The sequence below is a fragment of the Trichechus manatus genome, unplaced genomic scaffold, assembly GCF_000243295.1.
Source record: "Trichechus manatus latirostris isolate Lorelei unplaced genomic scaffold, TriManLat1.0 scaffold00015, whole genome shotgun sequence".
Classification (NCBI taxonomy): domain Eukaryota; kingdom Metazoa; phylum Chordata; class Mammalia; order Sirenia; family Trichechidae; genus Trichechus; species Trichechus manatus.
Window position 1 is genome coordinate 20,958,617 of NW_004443951.1, and position 16,559 is coordinate 20,975,175.

General features: G+C 56.5%; 2 protein-coding genes across 4 annotated transcripts in view; both read left to right on the forward strand.

Annotated features, from left to right (window-relative positions):
• The window catches only part of STK40 (serine/threonine kinase 40), a 48,358-nt gene extending 42,165 nt beyond the window's left edge, over window positions 1-6,193 (forward strand). For 2 of the 3 annotated variants that reach the window (XM_023727230.1, XM_004371935.2), the window contains 4 exons: window positions 2,915-3,059; window positions 3,211-3,330; window positions 3,790-3,874; window positions 5,296-6,190. In XM_023727230.1, the coding sequence (XP_023582998.1) occupies window positions 2,915-3,059; window positions 3,211-3,330; window positions 3,790-3,874; window positions 5,296-5,514 (569 nt within the window). In that variant the 3' untranslated portion in view covers window positions 5,515-6,190. Of the gene's footprint in view, window positions 1-2,914; window positions 3,060-3,210; window positions 3,331-3,789; window positions 3,875-5,295 lie in introns of all 3 variants that reach the window. The other variant, XM_023727231.1, reaches the window with a different exon arrangement.
• An 8,026-nt stretch (window positions 6,194-14,219) lies between these two features.
• EVA1B (eva-1 homolog B) lies at window positions 14,220-15,777 on the forward strand. The gene is made up of 3 exons (XM_004371936.2): window positions 14,220-14,384; window positions 14,774-14,873; window positions 15,171-15,777. Exons 1-3 carry the CDS (start codon window positions 14,319-14,321, stop codon window positions 15,599-15,601), a joined length of 597 nt encoding a protein of 198 aa, XP_004371993.2. The 5' UTR covers window positions 14,220-14,318; the 3' UTR covers window positions 15,602-15,777.
• Window positions 15,778-16,559: the final 782 nt, after the last annotated feature.

The following is a 16,559-nucleotide window of genomic DNA, read 5'->3' on the forward strand; positions in this document are numbered from 1 at the left end:
CCAGGGCTGCCCGCCTGCAGAGGAAGTAGTGGTGCCACTTCCCAGGCCTCGGGTTTTGGCTGGCGTCACCATTGCCTCTGCTAGAGGGATCAGGGGGCCAGGGGGCCACTCAAGCTCCCTGGGCACCATCCCCAATGGCACAACCCAGCCTGGATACCCTCCATGATAGTCCCAGAAGCATCCCTGTGGGTGATAGAGCCAGGTACGTGGGCAGGCCTGTGACTGTCTGCACAGCTAGGCGCTGGGAGGGCCGGACAGGCTCAGGTGGCCTCTGTGTGTGGTGCAGGAGGCCTCAAAGTTCGCCCTGCTGCTGCCTGTGGCCTCTCTGGCTCTTCCAAGCCTGTGCCAGTCTTGGAAGATGAAACAGAGGGAGCCCACTGCAGCAGAAAGACTCCTAGACTGTGAGACCAGGGACCCAGGTTCTAATTCTGGCCTTGCTATTTAACCAGCTGTGTGGCTTTGGCCTTCAACCCCCTTTTCTGAACGTCAGTCTTTTCATGGGTTAAAGGCTGGAAGCAACCCTGCCTCCATCTTCAAGAGGACGAGTGAGATGCTTTATAGTACAAGGTAGCACTTGCTCTGGAATCCTGCTGTCTGTGTTTAGATTCCAGATCTGCCACTTCGTTCATTCTCTGTGCGCCAAGCACAGCCCTGGGCAGCGGACATGCAGCTGTGAAAAGGCAGACAGTCTTGTTCTTATAGTTTATAGTCTGGTTAATAACTATGTGGCTTTGGGAAAGTTACTGACCTCTGGGCCTCAGTTTTCTCAGCTATAAAATAGAAATAATAATAGCATCTACTTCATTAGGTCCCCGTGGGGCTCAATAAAGCCCATCACCTAGCATCTGCTCAGTAAACAGTACCTGGCCTTATTATTACTGAAAGCAGAGTTTGAGGGTCAGTGGGATTTGGAGGGAAAGGTCCCTGCATGGTGAGAGTGCCTCACAGAGCTTGTCTACCAGAGGGGCCACCTAGCCCCCATCCAGCTCAGAGCAGGAGTTCTGGGCCTGTCTGCTGGGCTGGCTCAGACTGAGGGCACCCCTCCTGCCTTAGCCCTGTGATTCTGTCTCGGGCATCTCAGCAGGACCCTCCCTCCAGCTCCTCCAGGAGAGGAAGCGCCGTTTTTGGAGCCATACAGAGCTAAGGATATCGGATCAAAGAATGGACTCTGTACTGGTGACTCACATGTCCAGTTGACCCCACTTGGTGGAGCAGGTCTGGAAGAGAGGGGCTGACTGGGGGGTCAGCTGTGCAAGGTCACCACGCTGCTTTTGGCCACTGTGGGGCTGGACAGGGCTAGAGCGATGCAGCCTTGGGGAGAGCTGGGGAAGGCTTGTCTTCACAAAGCTGCCTGCGGTAGCAGCCAGGCCGGAGCCCCTCCTCACCACAGCCCCGTGTGGTGGCCATCATTGTCATCCTCATTTGACAGATGGAGTGACAGGCTCAGTTCAGAAGGCTCCATGGTACCTTCTAAAGGCAGAGCTAGAGCCTGTACTGGCCCGTCAGTGCCTACGTGCACCCACCCAGTTAAGCTGCTTGACCGTGGAGAGCTTGACCTCCAGCTCCCCTTTTATGAAAGCAGTGGGTCCCCACCCATCTCCAGCTAGGCTGGAGGAGGGATCTTAGTTGCCTGAGTGCTGCCTGGCACCGAGGGAGGTGACACTGAGGTGCCTGACAGCTTGTCTTCTGCACCCAACAGCAGGGTATTCTGGAACTCCAGGAGAGGCCACTGTCACAGAGGGCAGTGGGGCAGGGGCTTTTGAGCAGCTTGAGTTCTCATACTTTACATTTAGGGGGCAGGTGCTCTCTTACTGATAGATAGATGGGTGGGCCCTAAATATGGGAAGAGCGGGGCTTTTACAGTCAGACATGGGTTCACATCCCAACTCTGGCACTCTCCAGTCATGTGACCTGGGGCAAAGTAACATTCCCGGCCCTCAATTTCCTCTCTGGAATAATAGGGGTATTATCAAATTCAGAGAGTTGTGACAGAGATTTAGTGAAATGAAAATGTTGATTGTAAGTTTCCAGGGAGCAGCTGGTGGATTTGAACTGCCAACGTTTTGGTTAGCAGTCGAGCTTTTAACCACTGTGCCACCAGGGCTCCATCACGTCGGTGCTCAGTTAAAGATGAGCTTGCTTCCATTTTACAGATAAGGAAACTAGCAGAGAGAGGTTAACTGGATATTCATTCATTTAGCAGATATTTACTGAGTCCATCTCGACACTGGGGTTCAGCCGTGAGCAAAGGCTTCTAGTGGAAGATGGAGAGTCAGCATTAGACAAAAAGTATCTCCGTCCACATTGTGCTAGGCGCCCTGAGAGAAACCAGCAGGACAGTGCAACAGTGACTGGGGGCAGGGAGTGGCTGGCATGTCCCAGTCATTCTCCCTTAGTTCTACAAACATCTCTGGACCACCTGTTCTGTCAGACACTCTGCTGGAAGCCCAGCCGTCGACCAGGTCGGCTCTCAAGGAGCTGGTTGTTTGAGGCTGGCAGATAGTCCAGCGGAGCAGAGCAGGGGCTGTAAGGAGGCAGGTGGCCTGTGGCAGGCGGGTGGGTTGCACAAGGCCACATGTGATCCCTTCCCCTCGGAAGCCAGGAAAGGTGTCACCATCAGCAGCATCATCCTGCTGAGCCCGGTCTCGAGAGCACAAACAGGAGTCAAACTGATGAGCAGGGAGGGAAGCAACTGTGCCAGACTCCGAGGCCTGAGACGGTGTAACTCACTCTGGGAAGTGGAAAGAGTGTGACCAGAGTAAGGTGCAAGGTGGAGGGGTCCCATGGGGCTGTCCAGGCACATAGCTGACAGCTGAGGAGCGCTGGGTCCATCACAGGGCCATTCCCTTTCCCTGCCACGGGCTGGGCCAGGCAGGAGGGCGCCCTGGCTGAGTGTGTGTCCGCCGCCCCGCAGGCCGGCCATACCGGGGCAAGCCGAGCGACATGTGGGCCCTGGGCGTGGTGCTCTTCACCATGCTGTACGGCCAGTTCCCCTTCTACGACAGCATCCCACAAGAGCTCTTCCGCAAGATCAAGGCCGCCGAGTACACCATCCCTGAGTGAGTCTCTGCCTCCCCGGGGACGGGAGGGTGTCCCCAGCCCTTTGGGCTTGAGGGGCAGAGGCGCCCCAGCCAAGCGTGGAGTCCTGGGTCAGAGGCCCAGCACCAGCCCACCCTGCCTGAGCCCTCTCCCTCTCCCTCTCTGTGTCAGGGATGGGCGGGTTTCCGAGAACACCGTGTGTCTCATCCGGAAACTGCTGGTCCTCGACCCCCAGCAGCGCCTCGCCGCCACCGATGTCCTGGAGGCCCTCAGTGCCATCATTGCATCTTGGTAAGTGAGCAGCTGGCACTGGGCATCAGGCTGGGTTCTAAGATGCTCTATTTGTCCATAGGCACTGCCCGTCCTGCCCAGAAACAAAGCCTGTTTCTCTGCCAGGCAGTCAGAATTCCAGACTCTTCCCCCATGGGCAAGGTTAGGAGGTGCAAGCAGAACTCAGGACCCACAGGCCAGGTCCATGCCAAGTATGGGATGGGCATTACGTCAGTGAGTTCTCACCACAGCCTGTGAGGTAGAAATTGTTCCCCTTTGTTAGATGAGAAAACTGAAGCCCAGAGAAGTGATCAGTCATGCCAGGAAGAGGCTGAGCTGGTACCCATACCCAGGTCTATCTGACTCCAGCCAAGTTTTAGAGCAGTGGGCACCTGGCCCCTGTGGGCTCCTGCCAGCCAGGGCTGGGGGACAGGGCCCTGGGGTTGCCCTAGCCATCCTGACCCGTCTGCGTCCCCACAGGCAGTCCCTGTCGTCTCTGAGTGGGCCTTTGCAAGTGGTTCCAGACATCGATGACCAAATGAGCAATGCTGACAGCTCCCAGGAGGTGAGTTGGATCGGGCGGATGGCCATTTTACTGAAGACCTAAAGGAGAGCAGGCGGGGCAGGGGCAGCAGCTCCCCCGCAGGCCATGGGCATCCTCAGCCCAAGCTGCCTGGGGCCTACCGTGTGTCTAGCTGGGCCTGAGAGAAGGTTGTGGTGCATGTGAGGTGGAAACTGGCCCCTGGAAGGCCCCACACAGCCCAGCCTGGCCCTCTCTCAGCTGCTGCTTCCTGTGCTGGCCCTTTAAAGGGTCACATTTCTCTGCCCCTCTGACTCATGGGTTCTCTCTCACCCTTCCTGCTTTTCATTTTTCAGATGATTCATTTTCTCCCCACCCCTGTTCCCTGCACTGGAGAAAGCAGTGGGCTGGGATGGGGGCAGGAAATTGGGGCACTAGGTGACAGTGGGCGGGTGATCTTAGGGTGCCCTCTGGAGGGTAGGGCTTGGCCGAGCCTGGGAGGGATGCTGGGCCTGGGGTGCTGAAAGGGCCTTCCCTCCTGGGCCCACTCTGGAGCTGCACAGCAAGCACTGGGCAGTAGGAGCTGGAGGGACCATGCCTGGGACGGCAGCAGAGCCTCCTGGCCCTTGAGGAAAAGGAGTTCCAGTCGTTAACTCTCCACCTCGCAGTCCATATCCCACCCCTCCTTGTGCTAAAAATAATCATCACTAGCATGCAATGAGTGCCACTGCACTCCCAGCGCCTCTTATCCTGCCCTCACTCCAGGCCTGTGTGGCCTGTATTCTTATCCCCATTTTACAAAAGAGGAAACTGAGGGTCAGAGAGGGAAAATAATTTGCCCAGAGTCACACAGCCTGGAAGTGGTTGCTGAGCCTTGAACCCAAGTCTGAATCCAGAGCCCTGCTTTCCCCCTCTGATTAGCGCAGGGACCTACCACTTCCGTCTCTATTACTGTCTGCCTGGGCCTCTCCAGAGAGCTCACCTTGGGGCCCATGTGCATGGCCAAGATAAAGAAACGGCCGCCCAGGTGCTGAGCAGCCCAGCACAGCCCCCATCAAGGTTCATAGCAACCTTTGTGAGGGCAGGTTATTGCCCATTTCACAGGTAAGGAAGCTAAAGCTTAAGAGGTGACATGATCTTTGCCAGGGTCAACACGTTAAGAAGAGAGGGATCAGCTCTGATTGCACCAACACCAAGGGGGGCAGGAGGGCTTCCAGGAGCCCCACACTCAGCTACCCATGCCAGAAGGCAGGCCTTGGGAGCCGGGCCATCTGACACTCACTCCTGCTCTCCGTCTCTCCTCCCTCTGTCTGACTGCCACTCTCATCTCTTTATCTCCGTGTTTGTCTCCTATCTGCCTCATCTCTCCCTGCGAGCCTGTCTTTATCGCTCTCCCTGTCTGCGTTTCTGTCTTTCTGTGTTTCTGACTTTCTCTGTCTGCCCTCTCCTCCCTCGCGGCGTCGTAGGCGAAGGTGACTGAGGAGTGCTCCCAGTACGAGTTTGAGAGCTACATGCGGCAGCAGCTGCTGCTGGCTGAGGAGAAGAGCTCCATTCACGAGGCCCGGAGCTGGGTACCCAAGCGGCAGTTTGGCGGCGTGCCACCGGTGCGACGGCTGGGCCACGACGCGCAGCCCATGAACCCGTTGGACGCGGCCATCCTGGCGCAGCGCTACCTGCGGAAATAGCCACCTCAGCCAGGGCCACCAGCACCACCTGCCGCCTCTTCCTGGCCCCCAGCCGGAGGCCCAGCCGTTGGAGCTGGGCCTTGTAGCATTGGACTCTCCCCCTGGCTGTGACAGGGAGGGGGACAGGGACAGGGACAGTCCAGGTCACAGACTGGGTCAGCAGAGGTACCACGAGGCTACCTTTCGGAATGATTGCGTGATTGTTTGGTTTTTAATCTGAGAAGCCTAGATAACTAATCTGCTTTTAATCATGACGTTTTAATCTACCTCTGTCTCTTTAACCATGCTGTCTCTGGACTGAGTGAGAGGGAGGAGGAGGAAGCCCACCTGCCCAGCCAGGGGCCCAACCCAGCCGCCTAGCCCAGGGCAGCTGCTCCCCACAGTCCAGATAAGCTGAACGTGCCGCTCGCTGCTGGCTCCCAAAGTGATGCCCACTCCCTAGAGTGCCCCCCCACCATCTTTGCTTTCCTCCCTCCCTCCCTTTTCCCCACTTCTGGTCCCAGAACCCTCGGTCCAAGCTTCGGAAAACATTCACCTCATCTTAAGCCGAATTCAAATATATTTATTTTTTTACTGAAACCAACTTCTCTCCCGTCGCTAGGTGGCCCAAGGCTGCTCCCCACACCAGCCTGGCTGGGCAGCATGGGGTGTCTGACGCACAGCCCCAGATGGGTTCCCCTCCTCGCCCTCCAGGTCCCGCGAAGCCCCTTCTTGCTGGCCCTGCTCCACTCAGCCCACCAGTCCCTCTTCCTCTCCGGTGATGGGGAGGCCTTTCTAGACTTGGTTCTTTTTCCCCATCTCAGTAGCTTCTCTGAGGTGATGTACACTTGCATTAACTCTGGTTTCCCTCTCCATCCTTCACCGTGGTACCAAGGTAGCGTTGACATTACAATGTGAAGGGGGCTCCCTGGTGGCTGGGCTTGGGATGGCTGCTTGGAGCTGGCCGGAGAGCTGGGTGGGGACCCTGTCCTCGTACTCTCTCACCCTCCCCCCACTCTAGTGTCCAGAGAACGTGGCGGTGGCATCTCTCCTGCCCTTGCCTCATAATACATGTGGTGTCTCTCCCAGCAGACCCCGCCCAGGTCCTTCATGGGGGGGTGAGAGGCTTGTGGGGAGAATTGCAGGGATTGAAGGACCCTGCCTTGCCTGGCATGAGAACAGCCCTGCTGCCCTTTTTGAGCCGAATTTTTTGAAGTGGATGCCCGTCTTGCCAGAAATGCTGTTCTCACCAGAATGCCCTCCCCTCCCCTCCCCCTCTCCCTCACTGGACTTGGCCCTGCCCAGTGCCAAGCAAAGACCCTTCCCCAGAGGCCTTCCCCCTATGCCCCTGGCCAACTGGCAGGACCCCTTCTGCCTGTCCTTGCTCCCCAGTGGGGAGGTGCCCCAGGCCTCAGTGGCCATGTTCCCAGGGTGTGAGCTGCCCCCCTCAAAGCTGACTCACTGTGAGTGACCTTGGGCAAGTTCCCAAACTTCCTTGTGCCTCAGTTTCCCCATCTGGAAAAAATGGGGCCACCTCTTGCCAGCAGTAGCAGGGCCACCCTCGCCCTTTCCTCCCCATGCCCCCCATCCCAGCACTTGGGCGGCTTGCGCCTCGGCCTCGGTGGGTCTGTGGGAGCCCGCCTGAGCCCAGCACTTATTCCCCTGACCACCAAACTCTGCCTCTGTCTCAGCCATCCAGTCACTGAGAGCCAGAGTATTGTGCTGGGGCGGGTGGGGGTGCCCTCTTTTCTATATTTATTTCAAAAACAAAATCCTCCTAAGGGAATGGAAAAATAGTCTGACCTAGGGCTCCCAGCCCCTGTGACTCTCGTCCTGTAAGGGTCTGAGACGGCCGGAGCCCGCCTCTGCGAGCCCCTGTGCCAGCGGCCTGCCCAGACCCTCCAGGGCCTGCTTTCCATGTGTGGTCTTTCTCCTCCTTTTCAAAGCAATATCCTCCGGGTCTGCAAAGCCCTGTCAGACAGACTGGTCCTTCCAAGGTTCGCCCATGTGTCTGATTGCATTTCTGGCAAAGCAAACGAGAGGAGGTTGGGTCTGCCCTCACTGGCTGTCACATACTGAGAGAAGTCCTATTGTAAAGAAACAAAACAAAACGGAAAAAGTCACAAAAAAGTTTGTATAAAGACATATTTTTGTACTACATGGGGACTCTTCCTGCATGTCAGCAATAAAACTTCCTGATCTGGAGGCACTGTGCCTGTATCGTCCTCCGTTCTTGCCCTTTCCGCCCCCACCCCCATCTCTCTGGCCCCACCCAGCCCAGTCCTTCTCTCATCCCAGCAAGACAGCCCAGTTCCCAACTCAGATTCCTACAGCTCTTGGCTCTGCCGCCAGGCGCCCTGGATATGTCCCCCAGCCAGCAGTGGCACCTGGCATCACTGTTTTGAATAGGGGAAGAGGACCAGACTACCCAGCATTCTCCCAGAGCCACTGGTCCAGCCTCCTGCTAGGTGCCCAAGTGGGAGCTCCCTTCTTGGCTTGGCCCAGCCCCAGGCCTCCGCAGGCGGGAGGTGGCCCTGCAGAGCAGCTGAAGAGTACTGATCCTCTCTCCCAGCCAAACCCCCATCTCGGGTTGGGCGGTGGGGGACCTGGCCAGATGGAGACTACCCATGTACCCACATACCCACTAGGGTAGCTGGGGTAAAGAGAAGGGCCGGCCAGGCCTTTTCCTGCCCCACCATCCCTTCTCCTCTCCTCCCCTCCCCTCCCTTCCCTTCCATAGGATGCCAAGGGGCTCCTTCCTGCCTTCCTTCCTTCCTTCGCCTAAATTTAGACTTTGCAGGCTGAGCTTACAGAGCAGTGAAGCTAGAGGTACGCTGGCCCCTCCCTGCACACCCCAGTGCAAGTGCAAACCCACTTTTGTGTGCAGGAACCCAGAACATGCTCCCATTATCACACACAGTGGCCTGGAGCCCTCAGGCCCAGGGCAGAAAAGGAGCAGAGACCCACGCAGGCTGAGCCCTTTCCGTCAAGGGTCCTGCAGCTACACGGGGTGGCTCCTGTCCAAGACAGGATTCTAGTCCCGAACCGCACCCCACCGCCCCACCCCTATCCCTACCCCAGCAGCCAGGTAGCCATCCATCTTCCTGGCCACATTTTGCCCACTACATCTGTCCCACACCTTATCATTAAAGCAGCCCTGGATGCTTCACCAGAAGGTGCTCACAGACCTCGAAAGGAGGAAGGATACCCTTGCCCCACCTTGCCGCTCTCCAGCTCTACCAGCCGCTGCCTGGACCTCGTCTCCATTTGCAGCTCACTCCTGCCCCTCCATCGCTCAGCCTCTGTTGAGTTTATGAGTCTCCCCTGGGCCCCTGCACCAGTTAGGCACACACTCAGCAGTAAGCGGTAACAGCAAGTTCCGCGCAGCAGGGACTTCGTTTGGCTCACTCTTGTATCCCTACACCCAGAACCATGCCTGGCACACAGCTGACACTCCAGAACTCCTGAACTTCTTAGGTTGCTCTTCCTTCAACCATGTCTGTACTGTGAGCCCTGAGGGCAAAGGAAGGGGAAAGTACCAGAAAGGTGGGTGTGATTAACAGTACCTTCTGTCCCGAGAGGTCAAGCAAGTTAAAAATGAGACGTTTCCATCTATTTTAACCACCGCCTGATCTCCAGTGTCCCCTTCAGCGAGAAGCCAAACTGGAGCTGTGTTGCTGTCTGAGGTTGGAAAGGAAGTGAGGAAATGAGTCTCAATGGCTGGATTGTTCAGGCTTCAAACCTGTTATTCTTGACTACTCTCGTATTCCACGTTCAAACCAAAAAACCAAAAAAAAAAACCCATTGCCCTTGAGTCGATTCCGACTCATAGTGACCCTATACAACAGAGTAGAACTGCCCGTTTCCAAGGAGCAGCTGGTGGATTTGAACTGCCAACCTTTTGGTTAGCAGCTTGAGCTTTTAACCACTGCGCTACCAGGGCTCCTCTCCATGTCAAGTGCACTGCTAATCCTGTCAGCTGGGCCCTACCTTCAGAACATATACAGAATCTGGCCACTTTTCACACCTCCACCCCCTTGTCTAAGCCACCATCTCTTGCCTCACTGGTCTCCCGTCCCTCTGGGAAACAGCCCAGTTTCCACATGGCAGCCAGAGTGAGCCTTTTAAAACTGAGAGTTTGTTCTTCTCCTGCTCACAACCCTCTGATGGCTTCCTGCCTCATGCAGAATCAAGTCCAAAGGCCTGACTCTGACTTGTAAGGCTCTACCCATCAGGTCCCTGGCTACCTCTGACTTCTCGGCCCCTCACCCCTCGCTCACTCTGGCCCAGCTACACAGGCCTCCTTGCTGATCCTGGAACAAGCCAAGCACCGTCTTCTACTTCAGGGCCTTTGTGCTGTCTTTTCTTTCTGACTGGAAGGCTCTCCCCCAAACATTTGCATGCCTTCCTCCCTCACTTCAGCCAGGTCTCAGCTCAAATGTCACCTCCTCAAAGAGGCCTTAGAGCCCTGGTGGCGTAGTAGTTAAGAGCTACAGTTGCTACAAAAAGTCAGCAGTTCAAATCCACCAGCCACTCCTCGGAAACCCTATGGGGCAGGTTCTATTCTGTCCTGTAGGGTCGCTATGAGTCGGAATCACCTGAATGGCAACAGCCACGGTCAAAGAGGCCTTCCCTGACCACGTCCACCTGCCATTCTCCAGCCCCTCCCCCACTTATTTTTCTTCATTGCATTTATCACAACCTGACATCATATATTTGATTATTATATCTGTCCCCTACTTTTATGTTAAGCTCCATGAAGAGCAGGAATCTTTTCTGTTGTGTCCACTGCGAGGGTGGGAGGGAGTTTGGGGAATTGGTTGTCACAATGACTGGGCGGTGCTATTTAGAGAGGGGGCCAGCGACTCCAGACAATCCCACAAGGAAGGCAGATTCTACATCCTGCATGACATAGGAAAAAACTTGTTTATAATGGTCAGAGCCAAAACTCCCATTTTACTCGTAAACACAAAGGACTTGTGTATACATAATATACACTGAATTTTCCAGGAATGCAACTACTGTGTAAAGTGGTGGGAGTTTATACTTGCTGTTGTTCAGAACTTCACCAGTTCTTTACCGTTTCAGACACTGACAACACCACAATATTCCAGGGTCGTCTGCACTCAGCTGTCACCTTCCTAGCAATGGACTATGTCACAATTAAATACATATCCTACCTTTTGTTTCTCTTATAGGACCAAAAAAAGAAGTTTTTATTAGATATGGAGGTTTTCATATTAGCCATAAATTTCATTCAGGAGTGTAAAGGGGGCAAAGTATTATGAAATGGCAGCTTTGGGTCTCACGAGGTGGGAGACTGGTGAAGAGCATGGGCTCTCAAGTTCAAGTCCAGGCTCCACTACTTACATCCGTGTGACCGCACATCCATGGCTTAGCCTCTCTGGGCCTCATTTTTCTCTCTGCAAAATGGGAGTCATGCTGCCAACTGCACAGGATTGTTGCGGGAGCAGGGGTGGACTAGGGTGTACACAGCATTTAACAGGGCGCCAGGGACCCAGGAGGGTACTCAGTATCCATAACTATTACTGCTCACTGAGCAGACTCTCCTCACTGCCCTCTTTCCCGCAGCTGTGCCTGGTGCTGAGGGGGGCACCCAGAGGACTGGGCAGGTCTTCTTCTTCCCTTCATCCAAGACCGAGGTGGCTCCTGACCACATGGCAGTGTAAGGCCCCAGTGTCAGAAGCAGAGCGGCCAGGGCCAGCGCCAGCCCCAGCGTGGCATTGGGGACAGGAACAGAGTTGTGCTTGGGCTTTGCTGTGGGCTCTGACTATGCCAGGCCAGCCTCCCTGAAGCCTGCCCTGCCATAGACTCTGGCTCTCTCTCAGCCACCAGACCTCCCATCAAGACTTGTCTTTCCTGTATTTCATCTTAAGTCATCTCTGTGCCTTCAAAGGCAAATCTGTAGTCTCACGGACAGACAGGAGGACAGAGGTGGTCAACAAGTGGGCAGGTGGACAGGTAGGGAGGAGCCCTCAGTGGACAGCAGGGAGGAGATCATTAGGGGGATGGATGGAGGCAGGTGAGCTATGCAGAGACCCCAGCCAGCTAGACCTGAGAGCAGGGGCCTGGGCCAACCTGCAACAGGCCCTCTTTCTGGCCTGGTTTTCCTCCCATGTCACAGGTCTCTCCTTGCTGACTCCAGAGACTCTTCCATGTCTGAGTGACCTCTGTGGACCTCTTCTCTCCCTACCTCTTTGTTGCAATTGGTCCCATCCACTCCCACAGTTTATTTTGTTCTGTTTTTTTCCAAAAAACTTGGCTGGGATTTTTTTTTTCCACCTTTTTTTTTTTTTTAATTGTGGTAAAATATACTTAGCATAACATAAAAGTTACCATTCAATCATTTTTAAGTGTACAATTCAGTGTCATTAAGCACATTCGCAATGTCAAGCACTTGCTATTGAGTCAATTCTGACTCATGGCAACCCCATGTGTGTCAGAGTGAGTAGAGCTGTGCTCCATAGGGTTTTCCATGGTTGATTTTTGGGAAATAGATTGCCAGACCTTTCTTCTGAGGCACCTTTGGGTGACTTAAACCTCCAACTTTTTGGTTAGCAGCCGAGCACGTTAACCATTTGCACCACCCAGCGGTTTTTAATCCATCTTAAATGTTGGACTCTCAAATTTCCATTTCCAGTCCAGACTCTTCTGGGCTACAACTGCCTCTTTGACATCTGTACTCAGATATCTACTGGACATCTAAAATTTAGCGTATCTACAGATGAAACTCCGATTCCCCCAAAAACCTGCTGCCCCATATAAACTTCCCTCCGGTGCTCAGGCCAAAAATCAAGTTGTCCTTAATTCCTCTTTCCTGTTGATGCTATCTTCAGAATACAGTCCTAATCTTACCACTTCTTACCTCCTCCACTGGCCACCCTGGTGCAAATCACTGCCATTGCTTGCCAGACCAGCTGTCAGCCTGCCCACTGCACTCCCTGCTTCCATTCTTTGTGGCCCATCCCACAGAGTGATCTTTCCAAAGTGAGTCATCAGATCAGGACCATGACACTCCCCTGCCTAAAACTCCCGCACTACACTTACCAGAGACCACAAGTCCCTGCACAATCACCCTGTCACTCCTGTGCTCAGGGCACATCATCCACATCAGCTTTCTCTCCGCCCAGCATCCTCCTACCTCCGGGCCTTTGCACTTGCACCCATTCCTGCCCACTTTCCTCCAGATCTTGGTATGGCTGCCTCCGCCTCAGGATTCAGGTCTCATCTCAGATGTCCCCTGTGAGAGCTACCCCCAGATGTTCTCTATCATATATCCTAATCCTCGGCGCTCTCAGCACTACCCAAAAGTATCTTCTTTATGGGTGGGAGTTTTTGTCCGTTCTGTTGACTGCTGAATCCCCATTACCGAGGAAGTGCTAGGCACACAGCGTTTAGTACTTGTTGAGTAGCAGCCATATAGATTTATATATACATAACCACCCCCACAAAAAATACTCAACCAGATATACCACATAGACCCACAAATATACAGATATGGGCAGAAATAACCTCCACACACACTCACAAACAGACTAAATAGTTACACAGACACCCAGGAGGTCCTCCGCATGGCAGTCAGTCCTCGTCCTTCCTCCCATCTAGACCTGCCCTCTGCTTGAACCCAGTCTCAGGACTGGGAGTGGGGGTCTCCAGCCTGGACAGGGAGGGGGGTCACTGGCCCACAGGCCTTAGGCAGTGCCTTCAGCTATGTCTGCAATTTCCTCTCCCCCTTCCCTCCTCCTCTCTAAAGGCTCCCGCCAAGAAGGCCTCCCCCTCACCCCAGCTCCAGCACAGTGAGGGGGGCCCAGAAAGGGGGGCCTGTGAGTCTGGACAGGAAGAAAATCCCAAGCTGCACATACTGAAAGCACAAGGCACTGCGTGCAGAAGCCCTAGCCCAGGCGGGAATGCATGCATGTTTACCGACAGGTTTAGCCAGGTGCGGGGGAATGCACCCGGGCCACACGCTCTGAGCAGCAGAGCTCAGGAACCTCTTGCTGGGTTCTGCAAGGCTGGTCTGGCCTGGCCAGAAGCCCGAGTCCAACAATCATTAACCCTTCGTGACAGAGCTCGGCCAGCTGGACACACACTGCTGGGCCCTGTGGGGAAGGCCTGAGAGCCCTCTCCCACCAAGGCGGGTTGAGGGACTGAAGGATCGGAAACTTGGGGGAGAGGGGGGGAGGGGAAGAGGGTAGGTCTGGAGCAGAGCTGGCAGCAGGGACGAAGCACCTGGGCTGGGGGCGAGGGGCTCCCTGGGAGGAGGGGGCAAGGTATAGGGAAATGGTTAACAGCCCAGGCTCTAGGGTGAGAGAGCAGTGGGTTCAAATCCTGACTGTTTGGTAAAGTTATTCAAGCTCTCCGTGACTCAGTTTACTTATCCGCAAAGTGAGGATAATGGTACCTACGTTATAGAGATGTTTAGATGAAATGGAAGAATATGTAAAGTGTTTAGCCCACTGCCTCCCACCTAGTCAGAACTTCATCATGATTACTATTACTGTTGTTGTTAGTAGTCTGAGGGCGGGTCCCTGCAGCCGGCCTCCCCAGCGGTTTCCTGTGGGGGAGCGGCCGGCCCCGCAGGCCTCGCTCCCCTCCTCCCAGGCTCGCTCCTCTACCCTTCCTCCCGGGCCCTTTTCCTCCCCGCCTCCCCCGCCCCGCCCCGTCCCTCCTCTTTCCTCGGAGGAAACTTTCCGCCCGCTGGTACGTCGGCCCGTGTCCGGCCCGCGCTGCAGCCGCCTGGGAGTCGAGCCGGGCGGGCGGAGTGGCCGGGACCGGACCGGGCGGGAGCGACTGGACGCGAGTGTATGCGGTTGCCTGGGACGGAAGCCCGACGCGGCAGGGCCGGGCTGCCAGGGAGCAGGGCGCGGACGGTGAGTGAGCCCGGGCTGCCGGCCGAGGGTCCCCGCGGGCAGGCGGGTGGGCGACGGCTTCCCCTCCCGGAGTCTGCCTGGGGAGTGAGGGAGGAGGCCGCGGCTCTAGCCTCCATCCAGCCCCAGGACGGCACTACCCGGCCTTATCTGGGGACCCACAAGGGGGCAGAGCCTCCTGCGGCCCACTCCTCTGCCCCCAGGACGGAGGGGCGTCCAGGCCCCGAGGAAGGAGCCCCCAGACCCGGCTCAGGCAGGCCACGAAATTAGGGAACCGCTCGCTCCAGGGTGGAACCTGGGGCCATTCCAGGGAGAGGAGCTACTTCGAGAAGGGTGCGGGTCAGGGTCAGCTCTGGACTCAGGGGAAGGGTCTGACCTTGCTGACCTCGCAGGCTGACAAGAGAGCTGCCCCCCACCAGAGCAGCATGGACGCACCCCGAAGGGACATGGAGTTGCTCAGCAACAGCCTGGCGGCCTACGCACACATCCGCGGTGAGGGCGGGCTGCCGGAAGCACCCTGGGGACACGGACCCCCTCCTGCCCCTCTCAGGCTCCACTTCACCCCTCAGCCACCCCAGTCCTCCCTCCCCTGCCATAACACCAACCCCCTGCCACTCACTTCCTCCCAGCTTCACCAACCTCATTGCCCCCCACTGCCTGATAGCAGCTTCCTAATATCCTTGTATAGGGCTTACGGCCCTTGCCTCCAAACCTAGAACCAGTCTTTTCCAGAAGGACTGCCTTCCACCCTCCAGGACCCCTGCATGACCCCTGCCCTCTGATCCCCAGCCAACCCCGAAAGCTTCGGCCTCTACTTCGTGCTGGGCGTCTGCTTCGGCCTGCTGCTGACCCTGTGCCTCCTAGTCATCAGCATCTCCTGCGCGCCCCGCCCGCGGCCCCGCGGCCCCCCTCCCCGCCGGGACCTCCGAAGTAGCACCCTGGAGCCCGAGGACGACGACGAAGATGAGGAGGACACGGTGACGCGGCTGGGACCCGACGACACGTTGCCGGGAGCCGAGCTGTCCCCGGAGCCCGATGGCCCCCTCAGCGTCAATGTCTTCACATCGGCTGAAGAACTGGAGCGCGCGCAGCGGCTGGAGGAACGGGAGCGGATCTTGCGGGAGATCTGGCGCACGGGGCAGCCGGATCTGCTGGGCACAGGAGCACTGGGGCCCGGCCCCACGGCCACGGGTACCCTGGGCCGCATGCACTATTACTGACCAGTCGCCCGGGTGCAAGGCGCTCTTCGTACTGGACACTGCAAACGAGCGCAGAGCCGCCCCAGGACCTTGGGACTGCCCCCACCCACAGTTTTATGGAAGCTCTGCCCCCCAGAGCTCCCCGGTGCTATTGGGCATGGATCCCCCCACTCTGGGAGGCACCCTTCCCCAGATCTGCCAGAAGTCCAGGGGGGAGGGCAGGAGGCGGGGTCCCCACCCCATAGGGGGACAATGAAGAAGTGACCAATGAAAGCTGCATTCTCAGTGACTTGATCTCTCCCTCTGTTACCCCTGCCCCCCAGCCCCCTACCCAGCGGCCCCCAGGCTCCTGCCATGCAGGGGGCCGCAGGGCCGAGGCCCACTGACTCCTTTACCAGGCCGTGGCCAGCTGACCACCCACCAGACATCTCGGCACAAATGCTGTGTTCACTTCACAGACAGCAACAACACAGAAATACAGATTCCTGCACCCACACTCCACTATCAGTCTTCACGCTCACACACAATCCTTACTCATAAATGCATTCCTTCCCTGCAAAGACCTGTGTGCACATCACATCTGTCCCTACAAATGCGCTGGGTCCACGCAAACACTACAGTCACACACATACATACACCCCAGGCCTCAGGGAACCCTGACCTTGAGGCTAAGGTCCTATTAGCCCTAGTGTAACTACATGTGTCTGAGCAGAGGAGCGTTCCCATAAGTCCCTCTGGGGTCGACTGAGAGGGCTCCTGGCTCCAGAGAAGGCCCTCCCTGCGGCCGGCCCCCTCCGTGGCACACAGCTGGATTCCGGAATCCAGGCCCAGCAGGCAGAGCCCGACCCTGCCTGGGCCCCTCCGGCCCGCCGTTACTCCAGGGCGGGGCTGGCGTCCGAAGAAGCCCTCCCCCCACCATCCGGTGGATAAAAATAGCCGCGCACAGGCCTTGGGAACTGTAATGGAAGCCACATGTTGG